Below are 25244 nucleotides of genomic sequence, written 5' to 3' on the forward strand. Positions count from 1 at the left end.
CGGGAGGTATCTCTAGGTCCAAGGAGAATGTATAGGAATTCCTTTCAATTGACTAGTAATTATATAAACAGGGTTCATAAATTATAATACAAATATAATTAAAACATAGGCCTACAATATAAACAGGGTTTATATAATTTGTATACAGTTGTATATTATTGTTACGCTTATTGCAGATTGACTGCAAAGTTCAGTTGTGAAATAGACTGCAATTGAATCACGCATTATACATGATTGTGTTCATTACACTTAACCTATTCATTCTGTGTGCTTTATGCCAACTATATCTTGTTTTGACTCTCTTTTGCTGTCTTTCTACTGCCATTATTATACCTGGGATTGTATCACAATAGGCAATAATGGTTGAAGATTATCCTCTTACAAAGGTCACTGGTTAAGTGTATAGATCTCAGAGATGCTTGAGTCAATTTACGGTGTCCCCCGCTAGAATGCAGCATTATTCTAATCAGAAGAGTCCTAGCATTGTTCACCCTTCACTCCCTAAAAGATGATTAATTTATCATGTTAAGGGTTAGCATGTACAGGGGCATGTTAAGTGTCAAATATATCAATGAATGGTTGGCGGAAAGAGAACTATTTTTTAAAATGTTAAATCAAACGTTTGACACATTGCATCAAGGGATAATATCATGTAGGGCCTACGTTATCCAGATTACATGCAAATCAATAATTTTACACAATATAACAATATCGTTATTGACAATAACGGCTCTAAAAATGTGAGATGCCCACGCCGACCTGATTTTTATTTTAGATCACCCACCATTTCCATCAATTCCATCACTTCCGACTGGGCTAGCCAATCACACTGGATCCCATTTCACCCCTTAGCCCAACCCCTGGCTTTTGCGCGCGCAGGGTAGGGCTGTCCCAATAGAGCGCAACAGGTTGGTTCTGGAAGTAAAAATCCCATTAATTTTCTCCAGAGGTTTTTGTTAAATGGATTTGAATATTCTAAATGGAATAAACATGTAACATGCACACCATTTAAAAAATGTAAAATGGGGGAAAACACATAAAGTTAAGTTAAACATAGTGAATGTGAAAGTTTGAATAGAGATTTGAGATAAAATCTCAGACCATTATCAGTTAGGCCTACCTGTGAAAAGAATAATTTGTCTTCGTGCATGTGGTGAACAATATAGGCTACAGCACATTTTAAAAGGTGAGTTAAAAAGGAAATAGTCTCTTATAAAATGGTATTTTATAAGAGAAGGCAGGCAATGTGATCATAAAATAAATATTTAATCCACTGAATCAGAATGTTCTATAAAATCATTAGCGATGGATTTAGAGATGCGTAGCCTAGGCCTACGGTTCTCACTGCCACGTAACAAACTTCGAGTCTACATCATTTGATGTAGTAGGCCAATTGTTGTAGATTAAACTAGCCAACGGAGTTTAAAAAAACGGCTGGATGAACGAGGATCTGACTGGAAAACTGAACTTCTGTCCTCGTCTCCTAGTCTGGGATTCGTATCGATGTCACATCAGTAGGTCTACTGCCACCTAAGTGGAGGTCAAGCGCGGCTACAACACAACCATGGCTGTCATACCGTGAGGATGTACAAAATACATCCAGGCCCCTGACGTCGTATGGAATCAGCCGTTCAAAGCCTCAAAGTCTGCACGAATCCTATGATAACTTGATGGCAGGGGATGCGGACAAGGAATACACCGCAGGAGCCAGTGGCAGCAGACCAAGTGAATTATTCCTCGTCTTATACTACCATCTACAGGCTAAAATCTGACACTGCATGTTAATGCTTCAGACATTCTAATGGGATTTAAATAAAAAGTTAAATGTGGGCATTTACTGTAATTTGCTGTAATTTCAATGGACAGAAATACAATATATCAAACTCCACAATTGAAAAATACAATTATATAGAGATTCCAAACAACAGAAGAGCAGACAGACCTAACATCCAAAGCTTTATGGCATTAAGGGGAACATCTTTCCTTCATAATTATGTCTTATTTATATATCTTCCATATATAATGCCATTATTGTTTTCTTGACTTTTCATTTTGCTCGGACCCCGTTAATCACCACTTGCGGTTATATATGTTTTTGTCATTGTTTTGTCCAAAAGCTTTGATTTTTTTTTACTTTTGAGCTGAACATCATAGACACTGAATATTAATTGTTTAGAAATTTCTTGCTCATTTTTTACGTATTTTTTTTTACATTAAAAAATGAAAAATTGTGAAAAATAAATGATAGTCGCCCAAATGCGCCTTGCGAACATCGTGGCACGGTGGCCTGGGTCAACCCATGATTCAATCGTCCTTACAAACAGCTCGGTTGGGAATAGGTTGGAGGCTGGCAGAGTGTGTGGTGTGTGGCTAATTGGTAAAGTGCATTTATTTGAAAATCTGGACATGTTGGTTAGCCTGCTGTAATTGTACCGTAAGGAGACAGCCGTTACGCCTTACGCACATGGCTGTTAACCCCCCTCGTCAACCCACTGTCCGAGAGCAGAGATATAACAATATCCATGCATGCACTCGGTCAGTCGTGGTGTGCCGCATTGTGCAGGCATGTGGGCTTCTGCACAATGTTGCGCACAGGCACGGCGTGCCATTACGCGAACTGGACCTCCCAGACCCCGGACCAAACATAGAAGCCATTCGAACCCGGCAGCAGTTAATAGCCAGAATATAAAAAAGGTAAACGGAGACAACATTCATTTTTTAACTAGTTCTTTGAATGTTAGACTCATGTCTTGTAAGGCCTCAGTTATTTGTTTGAAGTTGGAATTAATTTCATGAAGGCCCCTGACGATCTCCTCCTGTGAATCCCGCACAGCGCGTGTTAAAACCAGGCCTTTTCCACTGGCAGCAGAAGGGGGCCAATAGGCAGTGGAGACAGAGACGCCGGACACGCCTGGCTGGGAGTCTTCCTCTGGCATCAACGCATCATGAATTGTGCGCCACCTGCTCCTTGGCTGTCTGTGATTAAATATGTATATAAAATATTTCAATCACATTAAGGAGAACAAGAGAACGTTTTTTTATCGCCGGCAAAACATTAAACATGTAGAGGGAAATGCAGGCTAGCCCCTCCTAACAGGTATAAGAACGTTCTTCAAATATATGAAAATAATTGTACCTTCCGTGGGATCCTGGGGCCTCATTTATCAACCGTGCGTAGAAAAGGATCTAAATTCTCCCTTACGAATGAAATTTAGGATGTGCTTAAGTAAAAAATATATATCTGTATTTATCAAACGTGCGCAAGGCTATCGTAGGCTACGCATATCAGTAAGTAATCTATCTTGATAAATCCCAGCTGTAGGCCAACTTAAGTACCATGCTGGTGCACGATCAGATCATTTGCATTCAGAAACGCCTCCAATTAACCATATATATTACAATTAAAAGATAGCTTGCTGCATGGGAAAAAGTGAGATCCAGTTAATTAAGTTGGGTTAGGTCACTTGGCCTGCAGCGGGACATTTTTTTGAGGGCACAAAGGCCACATGCCAGGGCATCAAGGCCATAAGTTCAAAAACATGATTTTGATTTCTAATAGCACTAATGCCTTTTTAATAAAGTGTAACACTTCTAGAGAAATTGTTCATTGTTTTGTAGTTTTTATCTACATCTTGAAGAGACCTTTTGCGATAATTCTCCACTTCTTTTTCAAAAGGGAATGAGAGTGAATTTGTTGAATTTTGTTAAGTGTTACAACTGCATTTTATTGGTCACTTGTTGATAACATTACTGTTGTGTTGACCAATCAAGTACATGTACTTTGGACTTTGGGCAGAGCGCTTTCGAGTGAGTCCTCATGTGGACCTTCAGGGCAGAGCTCTGTCTGAAGCACTTCGTGCATTGGTCACAGCTGTAGGGCATCTCCCCGGAGTGAGTCATCATGTGGATCTTTAGCTTGCAGCTCTGTCTGAAGCGCTTCGTGCATTGGTCACAGCTGTAGGGCATCTCCCCGGAGTGAGTCATCATGTGGATCTTCAGCTTGCAGAGCCGTCTGAAACTCTTTGTGCATTGGTCACACCTGTAAGGCTTCTCCCCGGTATGAGTTCTCATGTGGATCTTGAGGGCAGAGCTCTGTCTGAAGCTCCTTGTGCATTGGTCACAGCTGTAGGGCTTCTTCCCGGTGTGAGTCATCATGTGGCTATTCAGGGCGCTTTTCTGTCTGAAGCGCTTCATGCATTGGTCACACCTTTCGGGCTTCTCCCCAGTGTGAGTCCTCATATGGATCTTCAGGGAGGAGCTTTCACTGAAGCTCTTCATGCATTGGTCACAGCTGTAGGGCTTCTCCCCGGTGTGAGTCCTCATGTGGGTCTTCAGGGAGGAGCTTTCACTGAAGCGCTTCATGCATTGGTCACACCTGTAGGGCTTCTCCCCGGTGTGAGTCCTCATGTGGTTCTTCAAGGAGGAGCTTTCACTGAAGCTCTTCATGCATTGGTCACACCTGTAGGGCCTCTCCCCGGTGTGAGTCCTCATGTGGCTCTTCAGCTTGCAGCTCTGTGTGAAGCTCTTCGTGCATTGGTCACAGCTGTAGGGCTTCTCGCCGGTGTGAGTCCATATGTGACGCTTCAGTTTGTATTTCTGTTGGAAGCGCTTCGTGCATTGGTCACACCTGTAGGGCTTCTCCCCGGAGTGAGTCCTCATGTGGATCTTCAGGTTGCCTTTCTGTCCAAAACGCTTCATGCATTGGTCGCACCCGTACGGCTTCTCGTCGGTGTGGGTACGCATGTGGACGATCATCTTGGCATTGTTGGGGAAAACCTTGCCACACAAGACACAGGGCCGGCCCTTGCGGCCGCCTGCCAGCTCCTCACGGTGGACGAGCCGCTCGTTGGCGGACAGCGAGCTCATAGCCTCCAGTTCGAACGCCGTGAAGAGGGTGTCATGGCCGTCCACCTCCAGTGGGCCCTCCCCTTTTCCGTAGACACTCAGGATCCGCAGCTCCCCGTTGTTACTGGACATGTGGGAGGAGCCAGGGGGGTCCACACGCAGACTCTCTGAGGTGGCGCCGCGCTGTGTGCTGCCGTCTCTAATGTCATCGCAGTCTTCTGCAGAGAGGAAAACAAAGACGGAAAGTAATGGAGTATTAATTAATTATTTAATCAAAGGGAAACAGTATGTACTTTAACTTCTATTTGTTGATTATGCCTTTTCCTTGTCCCCCTTGGGGTGGTCAAGGGTCAAAGGCTCCAGCTGAGAAGGCACCACTACATCTCCGCCTTTTAAGGCTGCGGGGAGGTCATAAAGACACAACCCAGGTCATCTGTTGTTTCCTATCACATGTTTTACCAATACTGTAGTTATATTGGGAGTCAGAGCTAATCTCAGCATTTCTGATACCCGTCTGCCATGAAGAAGATTTAAATCATTCTACTATAAACCGTATACGTTTAGCAGAGCTCTGGTCATGATGCTTTTCAAAAGAGGACCAGGCTTTTTAGTGCAGGTAGAATCAAGGACATCCTCAGTGGTAGAGTTGTGCAATGTCCCCTAAATTGGCACGACTGAAGTTGTGTTCAAGATCTGCTCAAGTGTGATCCACACAAAAGACGGGCAGGCGACCAATCTACATGACCACTTGCGTATGCGCCTCGAAGAAGTTCATAGAAATGATGATAGAACAAAATATCACTGAGCATAGAGCAGGATTGTTATTATTTAATTAGGATATCAATGCTGCGCGCCTCCCCTTTGCAACAGAATTTGTTTAAGAAATAAAACCATTTAATTTAACATACACACACTGAAACAGATATTTTAGTTTTAAAATAAAGCGGGTCTGCAGGATCGCTGCACACCCCAGTCAGTAAAAAAAGTGAACGGTCACGGTCACATACGACTCCGTAGTCAATGCTGTCAAAGCATCGTGGTGATGGCAACTTTCTCCACCAAGGACAGGATCTCACGGAGGGAGGCTGCTGCTTCACTGTACATTTACTCCAGCCGCAGTTTGCCGACATGGCACGGTGTAATGTGGCTCAAGAAATGCGATCAGATCGCAGAAGACTAACACGTCGCGCCTCTGGCATAGGCAACCGTATTTAAAATAGCCTGCATTAGTTATATTCTCAATTTAATTTACATAGCAATCCCTTCAAAGTTTTTAGGTTACCTATAGAAGAGACTAGGATTAGTGTGTCTGACATGGGGGGGGGGGGGGGGGGGGCGTGGCATCACGATGGTGGCTGACCATCATGATATCTGTCAGCCATCATCCATCGGCACACTCAGTGGATCCAGGTTGTTTGCTTGCGTAGATGCAATGTGTATTACTAACCTACAGCGGGCATGTCTCCACCAAAATCCTCTTCAACCTTGATTGAAATGGTGTCTGGGGTCTGCTGCTTTCCACATAAAGAAGGAAACGCACACAAGACATTCTTGTCAATCCCCACCAACGACACATTGAATCATAAAGGTGTGTGCTTTCTATGGGTGTGTGCTGGAGTTGTAACGGGGGAAGCATCTCTTTTGGATGGTGAATGAGAAGATGATTTCCAACCTGCACAGGGGCCTCCACTTTGAACGAGGTGAAGAGGGTGTCATGGCCGTCCACCGCCAGTGGGCCCTCCCCTTTTCCGTAGACGCTCAGGATCCTCAGCTCCCCGTTGTGACTGGACATGTGGGGGGAGCCAGGGGTGTCCACACGCAGACTATCCAAGGTGGCGCCGCGCTGCGTGCTGTGATCTCCAAAGGCATCACAGTCTTCTGCAGAGTGAGAAAAAAATTACAGAAAGTAATTGTTTTGATACATTATTTGCACAAAAGGAGGCAGTATGTATTTGTACACGTCAAAGAAATGATTTAAATGTATGTGTATGTAACTGACACAGAGGGTTTAGAATCTGTACTGCAGACACAGATTCCGAGTTCTGGAGAGGGATGTCTCCTCCAGCCCCCTCCTCCCTAGACTCAAAGCTCAGGCGGGTGACCAGGTTGAGGACAATGAACGAACTCCATCGCAAAATGATCTGAGCACAACATGACATGCGAGACAAGCGCAATTATTCTATTTTGACAATAAAAGAGCAACAACATATCCTTCCCTGTAAGCTGATCAGCTAACTTTCATACATTTCAAATGTAGTGATGTTTGAGAATGAAAACCCAGCTCATGTGGCATCTGCCTTGAAACCCTTCTGGGCTCTTGACTGATTCCATCTTTGAAATGTAACTCCCAAGTTTGAGTCGTGTTTTAGCACGGCTCTGGTCATGATGTTTTTCAAAAGAGGACCAGGCTTTTTAGCGCAGGTAGAATCAAGTACATCCTCAGTGGATCCAGGTTGTTTGCTTGCATAGATGCAATGTGTATTACTAACCTACAGCAGGCATGCCTTCACCAATATCCTCTTCAACTTTGATTGAAATGGTGTCTGAGGTCTGCTGCTTTCCACATAAAGAAGGAAACACACACAAGACATATTCTTTCATTTGCACTGAATAATTGTCAATCCCCACTAACGACACATTGAATCATAAAGGTGTGTGCTTTCTATGGGTGTGTGCTGGAGTTGTAACTGAAGAATCTCTTTTGGATGGTGAATGAGAAGATGATTTCCAACCTGCACACTCAGCTCCTCGCGACAGACCAGCCGCTGGCCGCGGTCCAGGCTCTTGGCCACGCTGTGGTCCGCAGACAGCGAGTTCAGGGCCTCCACTTTGAACGCCGTGAAGAGGGTGTCATGGCCGTCCACTGCCAGTGGGCCCTCCCCTTTTCCATAGACACTCAGGATCCTCAGCTCCCCGTTGTGACTGGACATGTGGGGGGAGCCAGGGGGGTCCACACGCAGACTATCCAAGGTGGCGCCGCCCTGCATGCTGTGATCTCCAAAAGTATCACAGTCTTCTGCAGAGGGAGAAAAAAATGACAGAAAGTAATTGTTTTGATACATTATTTGCACAAAAGGAGGCAGTGTGTTTTTGTACACGTCAAAGAAATGATTTAAATGTATGTGTATTTAACATTGACACACAGGGTTTAGAATGTGTACTGCAGACACAGATTGAGAGTTTTGGAGAGGGATGTCTCCTCCAGCCTAGGGCTGGACGATATGGACCAAAACTCATAACGCAATATTTGAATTTGTTTGAATGGCGATATACGATATTTTAACGATATTTTGAACAAAACGGGCAAAGTGTGTAGTTTTAACTCAACGCCACAAGTAATCACCATCAACTAGGGATGGGCGTAAGTATTCGATTACTCGAGTAGGCCTACTCCTCGTTTCAAATGAACTCGGTTGGTGAACAGGCAAACTGGAGCTTGCGTTGTTGTTTGTAGTAGGGTGACCAGACATTCTTTAGAGTCGGGACATTCCCTTGGTATCCAAGCAGAAGAGATCAGTGCCTGTACCCCCTTTGCTGTAAGACGCCTCGAATTGTGCCCATTCTCATCTGATCATCCTGGTTTGCAGAGGTGCATACTCTACTCTACTTTACAGTGTGTGTATTCACACACATGCCTGATGCTATCTACCTTTACATTAGCGACAGTAACTGGGCTGTTAGCTGTAGCGCTAATGCTACAGCCACATTCAATGGGTAACAACAAGGTAACCATATAAAGCAACCCCATGATATAGCGTTAGTTTACCAACTAGCAAGTAGGTCCAGCTCTGTATTGGCCCAAGTTGACGAAGCAGTCGTTGGTGAAATGTTTGGCGCAGACATACAACACTTTGGGAAGTTGTGTCGGCGCATTTCCAGAGAAACTAAAAGTAACCCACTGGTTCTTCAGAGGCTTGGATGAAGAAACTAAAAATAGACCTTTGTGTTCATTTGCACATCCAAACACTGATCAACTGCCATGCTTCGCTCGTTTGCAAACCATGATGTCTCTCCGGAAAAAAAACAATGCTGCAAAGCAATTCTTCTTCTTTTGTATTTTTTTTTTGGTGGTTAGCAAATAACTTATAGATGCATTACCGCCATCTACTGGTATGGACTGTGGAATAAATGACTATATATATATATATATATATATATATATATATATATATAACTAATTTATAACCTATATTTTTCCAAACAAATTAGTTACACAATTAGTTTAAAAAAATGAAATAGAATTTGAATTATTTTACTTATTGGAATTCTTTTGTAAAATATCTATTTAATCAAACTGTACTACTCACTTGTCTCTCACAATCAATTATAACATGTCCTACAGTCTCTTCTTGCCCACGGGTAGAAGAGTGGTCACATAAATGGGGTTTCAAATTTTTTGTGGAAAAGACAATGATAATGTTTTTCACTAGGAAGAAAATTGGGAATGAGGTTAAATTAAAAATATACAACCAGGAGTTGGAGAGAGTAAATCAATATACATTTTTAGGTTTATGGTTTGATGATAGGATTACATGGGCTGTACATATTAAGAAAGTGGTGGACAGGTGTAAAAAAAACCACTTGTGTAATGAGGTGTTTAGTTGGGTACTATTGGGGGGCAGATAGAACAGCGTTAAAGGCTATATACACTGGGTTAGTGAGATCGGTGTAAGACTATGGCTGTGTAGTGTTTGGGTCAGCAGCTAATACAACTCTTAAAAAAATAGACAACATTCAGTATCAGGCTTTGAGAGTATGTCAGCTGTCCTTGAACTACTGGATGAACCTACGGGGCCACAGTCAGGATCATCCAGCACAAAACACTTTAAAACCATTTTGGGAAAAGGAGAAAAGGGAAACAAAAAGTTTTGGATGGACAGTGAATCAGAGAGCAGTACAATTCAGTATAGCACAATTAAATGTAGTTCCAACAGTACCGGTACCGATAATTCCACCTTCTGCCAGAGGCTACAGTTGATTTAAAATTATTAGAAAACAAAAACAAAAATAAACAATTAATACAGGAGTACATAAATTCTATGTTCAAATTTATACAGACGCATCTAAAGACTCAGAAAACAAAGTAGGGGTAGCTTTTACTGTACCGGAATTTCAAGTGAAGGTAGGGAAGAGGGTTAATAATGAAATATCAGTATATACAGGTGGATTGCTGGCAATACTGTTAGTGATGCAGTGGGTTGAGGACACCAGGCCATTAAGGTTGGTCATTTGTTCAGATTCCAGTTCAGCATTAAAGAGCCTACAGTTCAACCATTCAGACAGCAGACCAGATATTGTGATTGAGGTGCAACAAACATTATACCGTATTCAAATGATGGGGCTTATAGTTATATTTTTATGGGTTCCAGCACACATTGGAATAAGGGGTAATGAAATGGCAGATAAAATGGCAAAACACGTTACAAAAATGAGTAAAATTGATTTAAGTATTAATATAGGTAAAACTGGAATTAAAGGCGAGCAATAACTGAATAGGAGATGGCAAAAGCTATGGGAGGAAGAGCGGAAAGGACTACAGAGTCCAAAGGAAAGTGGGAGAAATGAGATGTGGAGGGAAGAACAGAAGAGAGGAGTCAGATCTGTCGAAACTCAGATTTGGGCACACAGGGCTGAACAGTAGGCTACACCGTTTTTAATAGAAGTGAAACAGGCAGATGTGACTGTGGGCAAGAAGAGAGAACATGTTATAATGGATTGTGAGAGGTATGAGCAAGACAGAAGGCAGATGAAGGAAATTTTCAGAAAAGAGAAAGTACAGTTTGATTTAATAGATATTTTACAAAATAATTCCAATAAGTGTCATCAAATAATTTTTTTTTTAGGGTAACTCATTTGTTTGGAAAAATATAGTTCATAAATTAGTTGAATTTTTATTATTTATATATATTTATTATTATTATTATTTTTTTTTAGTAGGGAGGTTGTTATTTATTCCATACTCCATACCAGCAGATGGCGGTAATGCATCTATAAGTTATTTGCCAATCGCCAAAAAACAATACAAAAGAGGAGGAAGAAGAACGTCGAATTGTTTATTCTCTGTAGAGACCACATGGTTTGCAAACATGGCAGTTGATCAGTGTTTGGATGTAGAAATGAATACAAAGGTCTATTTTTAGTTCCTTCATCCAAGCCCCTGAAGAACCAGTGGGTTAATTTTAGTTTCTCTGGAAATGCGCCGACACAACTTCCCAAAGTGTTGTATGTCTGCGCCAAACATTTCACCGACGACTGCTTCGTCAACTTGGGCCAATACAGAGCTGGACTTGCTGAACTTCTGAAAATTAAGTCTAGATCAATACCAACTCTCCTCGGCTCCGCTACAAACCTCGGACAAGTAAGTAAACTAACGCTATATCATCGTGTTGCTTTACTGTATATGGTTACCTTGTTGTTACCCGTTGAATGTGGCTGTAGCATTAGCGCTACAGCTTACAGCCCAGTTACTGTCGCTAATGTAAAGGTAGATAGCATCAGGTATGTGTGTGAATACACACACTGTAACGCGAGTGTTGTACACTTTGTTATTTGGATAACCGTTCTGCTGTTCGTGTTAGCGTGTGCACCTCTGCAAACCAGGATGATCAGATGAGAATGGGCACAATTCGAGGCGTCTTACAGCAAAGGGGGTACAGGCACTGATCTCTACTGCTTGGATACCAAGGGAATGTCCCGACTCTTTAAGAATGTCTGGTCACTCTACTACAAACGAACACAACTGTCTTTTACCAGATACGTGACCGCGGTAGTTCTAGCGTTTAATTATAATGAGATGAATTTAGATAATGTGATGAACTTTTAAGATATATGAAAGATAGAATATGTAATATCATTTCATAGCTCTAATTTTAAGTATTTAAGCTAATGTTATTCACTATTAAACATGCTTATCTTCTTACAACTTGCACCTGGAATATATACAAAGTAATAAATGGAGTACTAATTTGACCTTGTTGTCTCTACACAGGCCAGCACACAAGTGCTTACATTCAGCTGCTTCTTTCAAGGGATGTTGCCTGCCAGACAGACCACCTGGAAACACATACTATAGGCACACAGCTATCCTTAAAGACTTTGCAGCCCCACTTTAGAAGTGAAGGTATGTATGTACTTTCCACCTTGAGTACCTTTTACTTTAGATGTAGTAGATCCTAGAAAGCATAGATTATACGCTGACTGCTAGATTCTACCTGTGCTAAAAAGCCTGGTCCTGTTTTGAAAAGCATCATGACCAGCTAAAACAGACTCAAACTTGGGAGTTGCATTTCAAAGAGTCAAGAGCCCAGAATGGTTTCAAGACAGATGCCACATGAGCTGTTTTTTCATTCTCAAACGTCAATCATTCAAAATGTATAAAAGTTAGCTGATCAGACGTAGGGTCCACGATGGCCCGTCACTCAGGTGTGTTTTGGTCTGACCGCAGCAACGGAGGCAGAATGGGCAGAACTCATCGCGATCATCTTAAATGTTGCTGCAGCGATGCATCATATATTCCGTTGCATCCACAACATTTTCATCAATCAATGAAAGATTGGAGCATGAGTTACAGCGTTACTGGAGAAAGAGAGCATCTTTTTTTGCTTCATTTCACATCTAACAAACACTGGGACAAATGTAGTTGATTTCTGTGTTTAATTTGTAATCAGGGAGATAGTCTTAAGTTGACGTGTCAGACTTGCAACCGGTCGTCCGGGGTTAAATCCCCACGCAATTAGTAATATAGGAAGGATAAATCAAAGAACTTTTGATGCCATTTATTTTCCATTTCTTTGAATATTCTTAATTATGGAATTAATAAAATAAAGGGAATTACAAAATTAAGCCAACGGCAAGAATACTATGAAATACTCTGGACGCGAAAATCACAGGGCAAGTGCTAAACCATTCACCCAACTGCTGATTCCTGATTTTGTTATAATACATAGATTTGTATATAAATGTGTTAAATAGCCACAGTAACAATAGATATCATTTCATTGAATTATTTCATTTGCATAATTTAATCTTAGACCCTTGATGAAAATATACACTGTTTGTACTTCATATACAGTGGGGCAAAAAAGTATTTAGTCAGCCACCAATTGTGCAAGTTCTCCCACTTAAAAAGATGAGAGAGGCCTGTAATTTTCATCATAGGTATACCTCAGCTATGAGAGACAAAATGTAAAAAAAAATCCAGAAAATCACATTGTCTGATTTTTTAAGAATTTATTTGCAAATTATGGTGGAAAATAAGTATTTGGTCACCTACAAACCAGCAATATTTCTGGCTGTCACAGGCCTGTAACTTCTTGTAACTTCTTCTTTAAGAGGCTCCTCTGTCCTCCACTCGTTACCTGTATTAATGGCACCTGTTTGAACTCCTTATCAGTATAAAAGACACCTGTCCACAACCTCAAACAGTCACACTCCAAACGCCACTATGGCCAAGACCAAAGAGCTGTCAAAGGACACCAGAAACACAATTGTAGACCTGCACCAGGCTGGGAAGTCTGAATCTGCAATAGGTAAGCAACTTGGTGTGAAGAAATCAACTGTGGGAGCAATTATTAGGAAATGGAAGACATACAAGATCACTGATAATCTCCCTCGATCTGGGGCTCCACGCAAGATCTCACCCCGTGGGGTCAAAATGATCACAAGAACGGTGAACAAAAATCCCAGAACCACACGGGGGGACCTAGTGAATGACCTCCAGAGAGCTGGGACCAAAGTAACAAAGGCTACCATCACTAACACACTACGCCGCCAGGGACTCAAATCCTGCAGTGCCAGACGTGTCCCCCTGCTAAAGCCAGTACATGTCCGGGCCCGTCTGAAGTTTGCTAGAGAGCATTTGGATGATCCAGAAGAGGATTGGGAGAATGTCATATGGTCAGATGAAACCAAAATAGAACTTTTTGGTAAAAACTCAACTCGTCGTGTTTGGAGGAGAAAGAATGCTGAGTTGCATCCAAAGAACACCATACCTACTGTGAAGCATGGGGGTGGAAACATCATGCTTTGGGGCTGTTTTTCTGCCAAGGGACCAGGACGTCTGATCCGTGTGAAGGAAAGAATGAATGGGGCCATGTATCGTGAGATTTTGAGTGAAAACCTCCTTCCATCAGCAAGGGCACTGAAGATGAAACGTGGCTGGGTCTTTCAGCATGACAATGACCCTAAACACACCGCCCGGGCAACGAAGGAGTGGCTTCGTAAGAAGCATTTCAAGGTCCTGGAGTGGCCTAGCCAGTCTCCAGATCTCAACCCCATAGAAAATCTTTGGAGGGAGTTGAAAGTCCGTGTTGCCCAGCGAAGACCCAAAAACATCACTGCTCTAGAGGAGATCTGCATGGAGGAATGGGCCAAAATACCAGCAGCAGTGTGTGAAAACCTTGTAAAGACTTACAGAAAACGTTTGACCTCTGTCATTGCCAACAAAGGGCATGTAACAAAGTATTGAGATGACCTTTTTGATATTGACCAAATACTTATTTTCCACCATAATTTGCAAATAAATTCTTTAAAAATCAGACAATGTGATTTTCTGGATTTTTTTTTAAAATTTTGTCTCTCATAGCTGAGGTATACCTATGATGAAAATTACAGGCCTCTCTCATCTTTTTAAGTGGGAGAACCTGCACAATTGGTGGCTGACTAAATACTTTTTTGCCCCACTGTATGTACATTTATGACAAAATCGGCAAGGCTTGGCGGAACCTTCTGATAGTACACTTGTTGCCGAGGGATGGATTTCTCTGAAACACCGCTCAAGTTAGCCTGACCGTTAGCCTGCTACCGACCAGGTTAGTTTGGTCGGATAAGTTGCCATGGTTACTTAGCGTAGATTCCCTTAAGTCACGTTAATGGAACGCAACTCTAGCTGAAAGAAGCCAGGCTAAGCGAAATAAGCCTGGCTTTGTGCTTAGCTTGGTTGATGGAATACCCCTCTGGTCACCCGCCTGAGCTTTGAGTCTTGGGAGGAGGGGGCTGGAGGAGACATCCCTCTCCAGAACTCTGAATCTGTGTCTGCAGTACACATTCTAAACCCTGTGTCAGTTACATACACATACATTTAATTAATTTCTTTGACATGTACAAATACATACTGCCTCCTTTTGTGCAAATAATGTATCAAAACAAAAAATGTCTTTTTTTTCTCCCTCTGCAGAAGACTGTGATGCTTTTGGAGATCACAGCATGCAGCGTGGTGCCACCTTGGATAGTCTGCGTGTAGACCCCCTTGGCTCTCCCCACATGTCCAGTCACAACGGGGAGCTGAGGATCCTGAGCGTCTACGGAAAAGGGGAGGGCCCACTGGCGGTGGACAGCCGTGACACCCTTTTCACTGCGTCCAAAGTGGAGGCCCTGAACTCGCTGTCTGCGGACCACAGCGTGGCCAAGAGCCTGGACCGCGGCCAGCGGCTGGTCTGCGGCGAGGAGCTGAGTGTGCAGGTTGGAAATCATCTTCTCATTCACCATCCAAAAGAGAGGCTTCAGTTACAACTCCAGCACACACCCATAGAAAGCACATACCTTCATGACTCAATGTGTCGTTAGTGGGGATAGACAATTATTCAGTGCAAATGAAAGAATGTCTTGTGTGTGTGTTTCCTTCTTTATGTGGAAAGCAGCAGACCCCAGACACCATTTCAATCAAAGTTGAAGAGGATATTGGTGAAGGCATGCCTGCTGTAGGTTAGTAATACACATTGCATCTATGCAAGCAAACAACCTGGATCCACTGAGAATGTACTTGATTCTACCTGTGCTAAAAAGCCTGGTCCTCTTTTGAAAAGCATCATGACCAGAGCCCTGCTAAACACAACTCAAACTTGGGAGTTGCATTTCAAAGATGCAATCACTCAAGAGCCCAGAAGGGTTTCAAGACAGATGCCACATCATGAGCTGGGTTTCATTCTCAAACATCACTCATTCAGAATGTATGAAAGTTAGCTGATCAGCTTACAGGGAATCACAAGTTGTTTCTTGTTATTGTCAAAATAGAATAATTGCGCTTGTCTCGCATGTCCTGTTGTGCTCAGATAATTTTGCGCTGGTGTTCGTTCAGTCAACCTGGTCACCCGCCTGAGCTTTGAGTCTAGGGAGGAGGGGGCTGGAGGAGACATCCCTCTCCAGAACTCTGAATCTGTGTCTGCAGTACACATTCTAAACCCTGTGTCAATGTTACATAAACATACATTTAAATCATTTACATACTGGGCCCTAGTTAGACGGTTTAAGATGCAGACGTGAAGCGCAAAGTCGAAGTAGCTTTGTGGGCAGTCCTAAGGCGCTGTTGCTATTATGACAGCAAGATAATTTAGCTTTGTGCCCGACGCAAATCTAAAATGGATTGGTCTGAAACCTGTAGGTGTGTTTTGGGCGTAACATGCAATTATCCAATCAGAGCATCATCTCCCATTCCCTTTAAGAGCGAGGCGCGCATGTTCCATGGCGCGTTGCTATTATGACGGCGGATTTACCAGGCGCACGCCAGGAACGGTTCACAGCCGAGGAGACCGATGTGCTCGTCAGGGCCGTAAAAGAAAGAGAGGTAATCTTGTACGGGGATGGGAGAAACCCACCCAGATTACCTTTAGTAAAACAGGCGTGGGAGGAAATCGCCACTGTTGTTTCAGCCGGTGGCATCCCTAGGTCATCGTACCAGTGCCGTAAGCGGTACAACGATGTCAGACGAAGGGGTAAATCCAAGCTTGCCGGCAACAAGAGAACACGACTTTTAACTGGAGGTGGATCTGCCAGTACCCAGGACCTGAAGCCAGCAAAGGACATCGCTGCCTCCACCCTCACCGCGGAAAGCGTTGAGGGATTTGGGGGCTTTGAAATCGGCACCCAATGTGATACAGCTGTCCCACCACAAGGTACACAATTAAGTTTCACATATATAGCGATGTCTCGTCAAAATATGTTTAATCATTATTGATATGAAATAAATCAAACAAAACACAAAAAAAACAAAATCAAAACAATGTCACGCAGCTCCTCAGGAAGAAGACCCTGGCCTCGGGACCAGTGAGCAGAAGCCCATCAGTGCGCACGGGCCAGCTGAGGAGGGAGCCACACAAAGACCAAGGAGCACGGGATCCAGACCCACGCGCCGTGGCATCACCAGACCGGAGGAACAGCCGTTCCTGCAGCTCCAGCAAACCGGCTTCGACATGCTGGAGCGGGAGCTGTCCGGGATGCGGCAGAATACGAACGCCCGTCTTGACCGGGTGGCGAGGTTGCTGCGGCCTCTCGGGCGCATCGCCTCGAGTTTGGAGAGGATTGCTGCAGCCATGGAGCGTGGGCCTCCAGTCACACCACCACCTCCTCCTCCCGTGGGGCCCCTTCCTCCTCCTGTTGTCCCCCTTCCTCCTCCTCCTGTTGTGCCCCTTCCGCCTCCCCCCACTCTATCTCCGTCCACCCGCTCCACCAGGAGCACATCTGGTATCGCCACTCCCGGACCCTTCCATGTCCAGTCCCGGTGTGGCGGGCGTAAGCCTAGAGGGAAAAATAAGTAGGCCTAGGCCTTAGGCGTCTGTTTAAATCTTTTCATTTATCGTTTGTATTTTAAATTTTTTTTTTCAGTTACGAACAGTCTAGATTTTTCTTTTGGACAAAATGTAAATAAAAAAGTCACAAAGACATACTTTGCTTTCCGATGTTTTGGGCTCACTCTCTCTCACTGAATCACAAGGTTATGAATGCATGGTAATAATTTCACAATGTAGTCAAAGAAAAGACCGGAGATGTCATTAGTTTGCTTACCTCACTATATACGATGCAGCTCTTCTGTCAGGTGAGCTCTCCTCTCCCGCGCTGCTGCTGGGGCATTCGGGTTTAATGGCAGCGGCATATGCAGTTCAGCCTCACGTCTCCTGAAGTCCTCTAATCTATCCTCATTTATGTCATCGACACATCCATGATTCATGGCAATGTTGTGTAAAACACAACATGCCACAAAGAATGCTGCGACTTGTTGAGGACCGTACTGTAAAGTACCACCTGACCTATCCAAACACCTGAAGTGCATTTTTAGTAGTCCGAATGTTCGTTCAATTACACTGCGTGTTTCGGTGTGTTTTGTGTTGAATTGTGTTTCACGCACTGTTGATGGCATAATAAATGGGGTCATGAGCCATGTTTTTAATGGATAGCCGTTGTCCCCCAACAGCCACCCACCCAAGGGAGGATTCCCTTCGAAGATGGCAGGAATGGTAGAGTTTGACAATATGAATGAGTCATGGCTTGAGCCAGGGTAATTCGCAAAGACATGGGTGATTGTACAAGCAGCGTCGCAAATTACTTGTATGTTGATTGAATGAGTTCCCTTGCGGTTGATGTATATCAGTGAGTTTACTGTTGGGGCACGTAGCTGCACATGGGTGCAGTCTACAGCACCAAGGACGCCAGGGAACCCATATTTAGCTGAAAACGCCTGCTTTGTTCTTTCCTGGCTGTCAGGTGTGACGGGGAATTTGATGTATTCCCCAGCATGTCGGACTAGACATGACGTAACTGCACGTATAGCCGAACTTGTTGCAGATTGCGAAATGCCTCCAATAGAGCTAAGGGGGTGCTGGAACGACCCAGACGCATAGAATTGCAGTGCCGCTGTAACTTTAACTGCAACGGGGAGGGCATAGGGACAGGATGCATCAGTCCCCAGCTCATCTGCCAGGAGATGGCAGACATCTGTCACAGCCTGACGGGTCAGGCGTAGCTTAAGCCTACATTCCTCCTCACTGAGGGAGAGGTAGGTCTGTCTGGGCCGGTAGACCCTCTCCCCCCGGCGTCCGATCCGCTGTCCCAAGACGTATTCCATATCACTGCAATAGAAAAATTATGAGCAACCGCAACTTAACTGGTAAGTTGGAGAGTAAGGTTTAGGACTTATGGACTTACATGTCAAGGTGATTTCGCAGTCTTCAGAATTGTTTCCTCATTCTTGACGGACACTTTGACAGGTGTCCTATACCTATGCGTCTTGCCGCTATTGGTCAACCAGGTTAACTTGATCTGTCATTATGCCTAAATTAACCTGAATAATTTGGGTAAATGTGTACGCTAGATGTATGCCTATTTTTTCAAATCTTCATGGACACCACAATTATTTCCCTCCTGTGGTAATATTTTATAATCCTTGTAATTATGTATGGTTTGCAGAAATTGGAACTGCTGCGTCCGTGTAGATGAGAGAAGCAAAGTGTATGCGCGTTGTGCACACGTTACATTAGGCTTGCGCCCTTAAAATAGCATCTGAACAACGCGCCACTGACTTCAGACTAGGTATTTCCCGGTCAGTAGCGCAATGTTTAGATCGGTAAAATAGCACCAAGTATCATTTGCGCCGGAACACGCCTCAGCTTTTCGCCGACACACCTCTACAGGCGCAAGTGTAGTGGCCCCTGGTTGCTGCGGGGGAAAATCAGCTTTGCGCCGGGTGCAAACTAGCAACGATACATACGTCGGTGTAGAAAGTAAATTGCGCTGGGTGCAAGATAGGGCCCACTGCCTCCTTTTGTGCAAATAATGTATCAAAACAATTACTTAACGTTTTTTTTTTTCTGCCTTTGGAGATCACAGCATGCTGCGTGGCGCCATCTTGGATAGTTGCGTGTGGACCCCCCTGGCTCCTCCCACATGTCCAGTCACAATGGGGAGCTGAGGATCCTGAGCGTATATGGAAAAGGGGAGGGCCCACTGGCAGTGGACGGCCATGACACCCTCTTCACGGCGTTCGACAGTCACATCAAATCAGTTACAAAATCTGCATATTATCACCTTAAAAACGTAAAAGACTTAGAGGGCTCATGTCCGAAGACCGAAGACTTACAAAAACTTACGTAGGCCTACATGCCTTTATCACTAGCAAGCTTGATTACTGCAATGGTCTCCTTACAGGTCTCCTAAAAAAAAACTAAGACAAATACAGCTTGTTTAGAATGCTGCTGCTAGAGTTCTAACAAAGACCAAAAGAATTGAACATATTACACCAATTCTTAAATCGTTACATTGGCTCCCTATATGTCAGAGAATTGATTTTAAAATCATGTTGCTAACCTATAAATCCCTACATGGTTTAGGGCCAAAATATTTAACTGATATGCTTCCACTACATAAGCCTTCTAGGCCACTAAGATCCTCTGAGACCAATCTGTTAATTATCCCCAGAGTCAACACGAAACATGGGGAAGCAGGATTTAGTTACTATGCAACAAATAGCTGGAATAAACTCCCTGAGGATTTAAGACTTGCCCCAACTCTGACAGCTTTTAAAACAAGACTGAAGACTTTTATGTTTGCTTTAGCTTTCTGCTAAATCTTAAATCTACAATACTTCTATCTATTTTTTATTTTATTACTAACTTTGCCTTTATTTTCTCACTTTCTAAAATACATTTTTTTTAACTTTGCCTTTCTTAAATGTTTCTGAAATGTTTTTTTTTTAACTTTGCCTTTATTTTCTATCTATTTTACTTTTTAGTTATCTATTATTTTCTTTTATTGTATGACAATGTTTATATGTGAAGCACTTTGAGTCTGCCTTGTGTATGAAAAGTGCTATATAAATAAAGTTGCCTTGCCTTGCTTTCAAGGTAGAGGTCCTGAACTCGCTGTCTGCGGACCACAGCGTGGCCAAGAGCCTGGACTGCGGCCAGCGGCTGGTCTGCCGCGAGGAGCTGAGTGTGCAGGTTGGAAATCATCTTCGCATTCACCATCCAAAAGAGATGCTTCCTCCGTTACAACTCCAGCACACACCCATAGAAAGCACACACCTTTATGACTCAATGTGTTGTTAGTGGGGATTGACAATTATTCAGTGCAAATTAAAGAATATGTATTGTGTGTGTTTCCTTCTTTATGTGGAAACCAGCAGACCCCAGACACCATTTCAATCAAGGTTGAAGAGGATATTGGTGGAGACATGCCCGCTGTAGGTTAGTAATACACATTGCATCCACGCAAGCAAACAAGAACCTGGATCCACTGAGTGCCGATAGACGATGGCTGACATCATGATAGAGAGCCACCATCGTGATGCCACGCCCCCCACCCCCCCCCATGTCAGACACACACTAATCCTAGTCTCTTCTATAAGTAACCTAAAAACTTTGCAAGGATTGCTCTGTAAATTAAATTGAGAATATAACTAATGCAGGCTATTTTAAAAACGGTAGCCTATGCGTGACGTGTTAGTCTTCCGCGATCCAATCGCATTTCTTGAGCCACATTACACCGTGCCATGTCGGCAAACTGCGGCTGGAGTAAATGTACAGTGAAGCAGCAGCCTCCCTCCGTGAGATCCTGTCCTTGGCGGAGAAAGTTGCCATCACCACGATGCATTTGAAAAGCATCATGACCAAAGCCCTGCTAAACACAGTTTATAGTAGAATGATTTACATCTTCTTCATGGCTGACGGGTATCAGGAATTCTGAGATCAGCTCTGACTCCCAATATAACTACAGTATTGGTAAAACATGTGATAGGAAACAACAGATGACCTGGGTTGTGTCTTTATGACCTCCCTGCAGCCTTAAAAGGCGGAGACTTAGCGGTGCCTTCTCAGCTGGAGCCTTTGACCCTTGACCACCCCAAGGGGGACAAGGAAAAGGCAAAATCAACGAATGGAAGAAGAAAGAAAGAATGTCAAAATATAATTTCTCCACTCCAGAGGTGTTTACAAAGTACATACTGTTTCCCTTCGATAAAATAATTAATTAATACCATTACTTTCTCTGTCTTTGTTTTCCTCTCTGCAGAAGACTGCGATGACATTAGAGACGGCAGCACACAGCACGGCGCCACCTCAGAGAGTCTGCGTGTGGACCCCCCTGGCTCCTCCCACATGTCCAGTAACAACGGGGAGCTGCGGATCCTGAGCGTCTACGGAAAAGGGGAGGGCCCACTGGACGTGGACGGCCATGACACCCTCTTCACGGTGTTCGAACTGGAGGCTATGAGCTCGCTGTCCACCTACAAGCGGCTCGTCCACCGTGAGGAGCTGGCGGGTGGCCGCAAGTGGCAGCCCTGTGTCTTGTGTGGCTAGGTTTTCCCCAACAATGCCAAGATGATCGTCCACATGTGTACCCACACAGACGAGAAGCCGTACGGGTGCGACCAATGCTTGAAGCGTTTCAGACAGAAAGGCAACCTGAAGGTCCACATGAGGACTCACTTTGAGGAGAAGCCCTACAGGTGTGACCAATGCACGAAGCGCTTCCAACAGCAATACCAACTGAAGCGTCACATATGTGCTCACACTGGTGAGAAGCCCTACAGGTGTGACCAATGCACGAAGAGCTTCACACGGAGCTGCAAGCTGAAGATCCACATGAGGACTCACACCGGGGAGATGCCCTACAGGTGTGACCAATGCGTGAAGCGCTTCAGTGAAAGCTCCTCCCTGGAGAGCCACATGAGGACTCACACCGGGGAGAAGCCCTACAGCTGTGACCAATGCATGAAGCGCTTCATTGAAAGCTCCTCCCTGAAGATCCACATGAGGACTCACACCGGGGAGAAGCCCTACAGCTGTGACCAATGCATGAAGCACTTCAGACATAGAGGTGCCCTGAAGGTCCACATGATGACTCACAGCGGGGGGGAAGCCCTACAGGTGTGATCAATGCATGAAGCACTTCGGACAGAAATGCGCCCTGAAGATCCACATGAGGACTCACACTGGGGAGAAGCCCTACAGGTGTGACCAATGCACGAAGAGCTTCAAACAGAGCTGCAAGCTGAAGATCCACATGAGGACTCACTCGAACCCGCTCTGCCCAAAACAGTCTGTGTAACGCTTATCAGTTAAATTTTCAATTGCAAAACATAAAAGGAAAATTGGAATATTTGTAATATATTCCTTTTTTTGTTCGTAGAGTAAATACGGAAACACGATTCTTTGGTATTTTATTTATTTCGCCAATGTGTTGAGGTTGATAGAAAATTGGATAATAGAAAAAATAGAAAATCTGAAATTCTGTTTCTGAATGCATCTCTCGGCTGCGGGGAAGCCAAAACCCTCCCCTCCCTGAATGATCAGTGGCTGCGCACAGAAAACGCAGGGGACACGTTGGGACTTATTGTGAATAAAAACAGCTAAAGTAAAGATGTAAAATCTTTGTAAGAGTTTTGATTAAAAGCCATAATGTTGAAACCATCCAAAGTATACTTTCCACGCACCGTTATATTGAGAAAAGATGGTATAGGCTCCTTTAGAAGCCACACATTAAGGCGTGAGTTGATAGTTCTTTAGAAAAAAACGTTTATTAAGATGCACACACACACACACACACACACACGCACACACACACACACACACACACACACACACACACACACACACACGATATGCAGTGTTCTAAAATATAATTCACTTGTCTGACACTAGGTGGCGCTGTCTGATAAACTCCACAAGCTGATAGCAGAGATCCGCAGAAGAACCTCGGCCGACGGGAAATTCCTGTCCACCAACTAGGAGAAGGAGAGAGTGGGAGAGAGACACTCGTTTTTGTACTGGAACATGTTTGTACTGTTAATACCATGCCAATGCTTGGAAGACTTTAGTGTTCTGCTATGTCTACTTCCTTGAAGAGAAGTAGAGTAAACAGTTGTTTATTGTGTAATTTGATATTTCATTGCTAAACCTAAAAATATCTCACTCGTGTTAGTGGGTATTTTATCAATAATAATAATAATAATAATAATAATAATAATAATAATAATAATAATAATAATAACAATACAATTAAAATGATTGTTTGTTCTTATGTGTACATTCATTTCAAAATGGTGTCTTCAGGTATTCGTATCTGATTTGAATACTTTCTTCTTTTCTTCATTACCGTCGCAAGCATATTGTTTATTCAGTGTTTGCAGTATTTATTCAGTGTATACTTCTTTCTTTTAATTAAAATATTCTGCGTATTGGCTAAACATTCTGGGTCATGACCAAACTGCCTTAATGAAAATTGTTCCACAAAATATTTTATTTTTTGACTGTTAAGTGAAGCACACACTTGTTGTCTTAGATATCCATTCTCTCTCTCTCTCTCTCTCTCTCTCTCTCTCTCTCTCTCTCTCTCTCTCTCTCTCTCTCTCTCTCTCTCTCTCTCTCTCTCTCTCTCTCTCTCTCTCTCTCTCTCTCTCTCTCTCTCTCTCTCTCTCTCTCTCTCTCTCTCTCTCTCTCTCTCTCTCTCTCTCTCTCTCTCTCTCTCTCTCTCTCTCTCTCTCTCTCTCTCTCTCTCTCTCTCTTCAAGGCCCAAGGCTGTGGTGGATAGGGTGTTCCTCTGGAAGCTGATTGGCTGAGGTGGTAGTTGGGGATCAGCCCAGTAGACATATGGAGTTGATCAGACATAGCAAGGCTGTGATGTCAACCCCGTTGGTGTGGACAGCAGACCCAATGGGGGATTCTCTCTGTATTGCTCTCTGGATTTAGGCCCACCTAAAAGTGTTTTTCTCTGTTTACTTTTGACCAGAAGTTTGAGATTCTTTGGAAAATTGTATCAAGGTCCCATTAAGGGGTTGGACTAGGTTGAGATGATAGTGTTAATATTGTATTTGTTGAGTGAGATGAGAATACCATAAAAATGTATGAATTTACATTTATAAAAATAAAGTTTACACATAGTTTAAATTTTATTAAATTCAATAGGCTTTATTTGTTGCCATTAGTATCATGACAACATTGCCAACGTATGTTACTTGTAGTCTAACACACAACAGAATAACATTACATAATGAATAGGCCTTATTATCTGGCAGGAACCCAGGGAATGTGGATGGTAGGATGATATATGGTCGTAACAAATAAACAACTGGTTTAACTGACAAATGCTGTATGATTGATATCCCACAATATCCTAACAACCTAACTTCATGATACACTAAACCACATAACTTTGGAATTAACTCATATTTTGGTATACCACGGGAAGTAGCTCCATGTCGTGAGCAATCGAGAGCTTCCACCCCCATTGACTTCGGTCACCCCTAACCACCAAGCACTCAGCTGTTGTTTTGGTGCAAATTAAGGTGAAATCCATCCTTCCACATTGTAGCTGCAAATCTCTTTGCCGCCACTTGAGGTCACTGTCAGCACGGTCTCTCTTCCTCTTCACTTCTCCTGTTGTAAGTTGCGCGTCTCTCAACTCCCTTCTCCGCCTTCCTCCGGTACACCACAAGCGAAAGAAAAAGAAAAAAACCTCTGCTCAAGCTTTTCCGGTCTGCTAGCCCCTAATTTCCTCCTCCAAGATACCTCTGTCGTTCTACCGAGCTAGAAGAGGTTACGCACCAGAGACACAGGTTCGCTGCTGTGGAAACGTAGTGGAGTTGCAGCTCCTAAAACCCACTAACAACGAGGACTTTACACCAACTCACCGACGAT

The 25244-nt window shown here is 43.5% G+C and overlaps 1 protein-coding gene and 1 pseudogene across 5 annotated transcripts; one reads left to right on the plus strand and one right to left on the minus strand.

Annotated features, from left to right (window-relative positions):
* Positions 1 to 3727: 3727 nt before the first annotated feature.
* Positions 3728 to 8852, minus strand: LOC311353303 (uncharacterized protein). 4 transcript variants are annotated; one of them, XM_084473169.1, is made up of 6 exons: positions 8785 to 8852; positions 7578 to 7861; positions 7335 to 7401; positions 6518 to 6723; positions 6293 to 6359; positions 3728 to 5063 (listed from the first exon to the last, which is right to left on the minus strand). In XM_084473169.1, exons 2-6 carry the CDS (start codon positions 7830 to 7832, stop codon positions 3748 to 3750), a joined length of 1911 nt encoding a protein of 636 aa, XP_084329295.1. In that variant the 5' UTR covers positions 7833 to 7861; positions 8785 to 8852; the 3' UTR covers positions 3728 to 3747. The 4 variants fall into 4 exon arrangements, with proteins under 4 accessions (XP_084329295.1, XP_084329297.1, XP_084329296.1 ...); XM_084473171.1 differs by having other exon boundaries at positions 7335 to 7398; positions 8612 to 8845; XM_084473170.1 differs by having other exon boundaries at positions 6293 to 6356; positions 8612 to 8845.
* Positions 8853 to 11875: 3023 nt separating this feature from the next.
* Positions 11876 to 22856, plus strand: LOC311353098 (annotated as a pseudogene). The gene is made up of 10 exons (XR_014684159.1): positions 11876 to 11965; positions 15020 to 15303; positions 15483 to 15546; positions 16284 to 16733; positions 16852 to 17371; positions 18029 to 18071; positions 19468 to 19614; positions 20454 to 20549; positions 20732 to 20795; positions 21619 to 22856. The product of XR_014684159.1 is annotated as an uncharacterized misc_RNA (transcript).
* The last annotated feature ends 2388 nt before the right edge of the window (positions 22857 to 25244 follow it).

This window comes from Micromesistius poutassou (assembly GCF_964030765.1).
Source record: "Micromesistius poutassou genome assembly, chromosome: 9".
NCBI classification, from domain to species: Eukaryota; Metazoa; Chordata; class Actinopteri; order Gadiformes; family Gadidae; genus Micromesistius; species Micromesistius poutassou.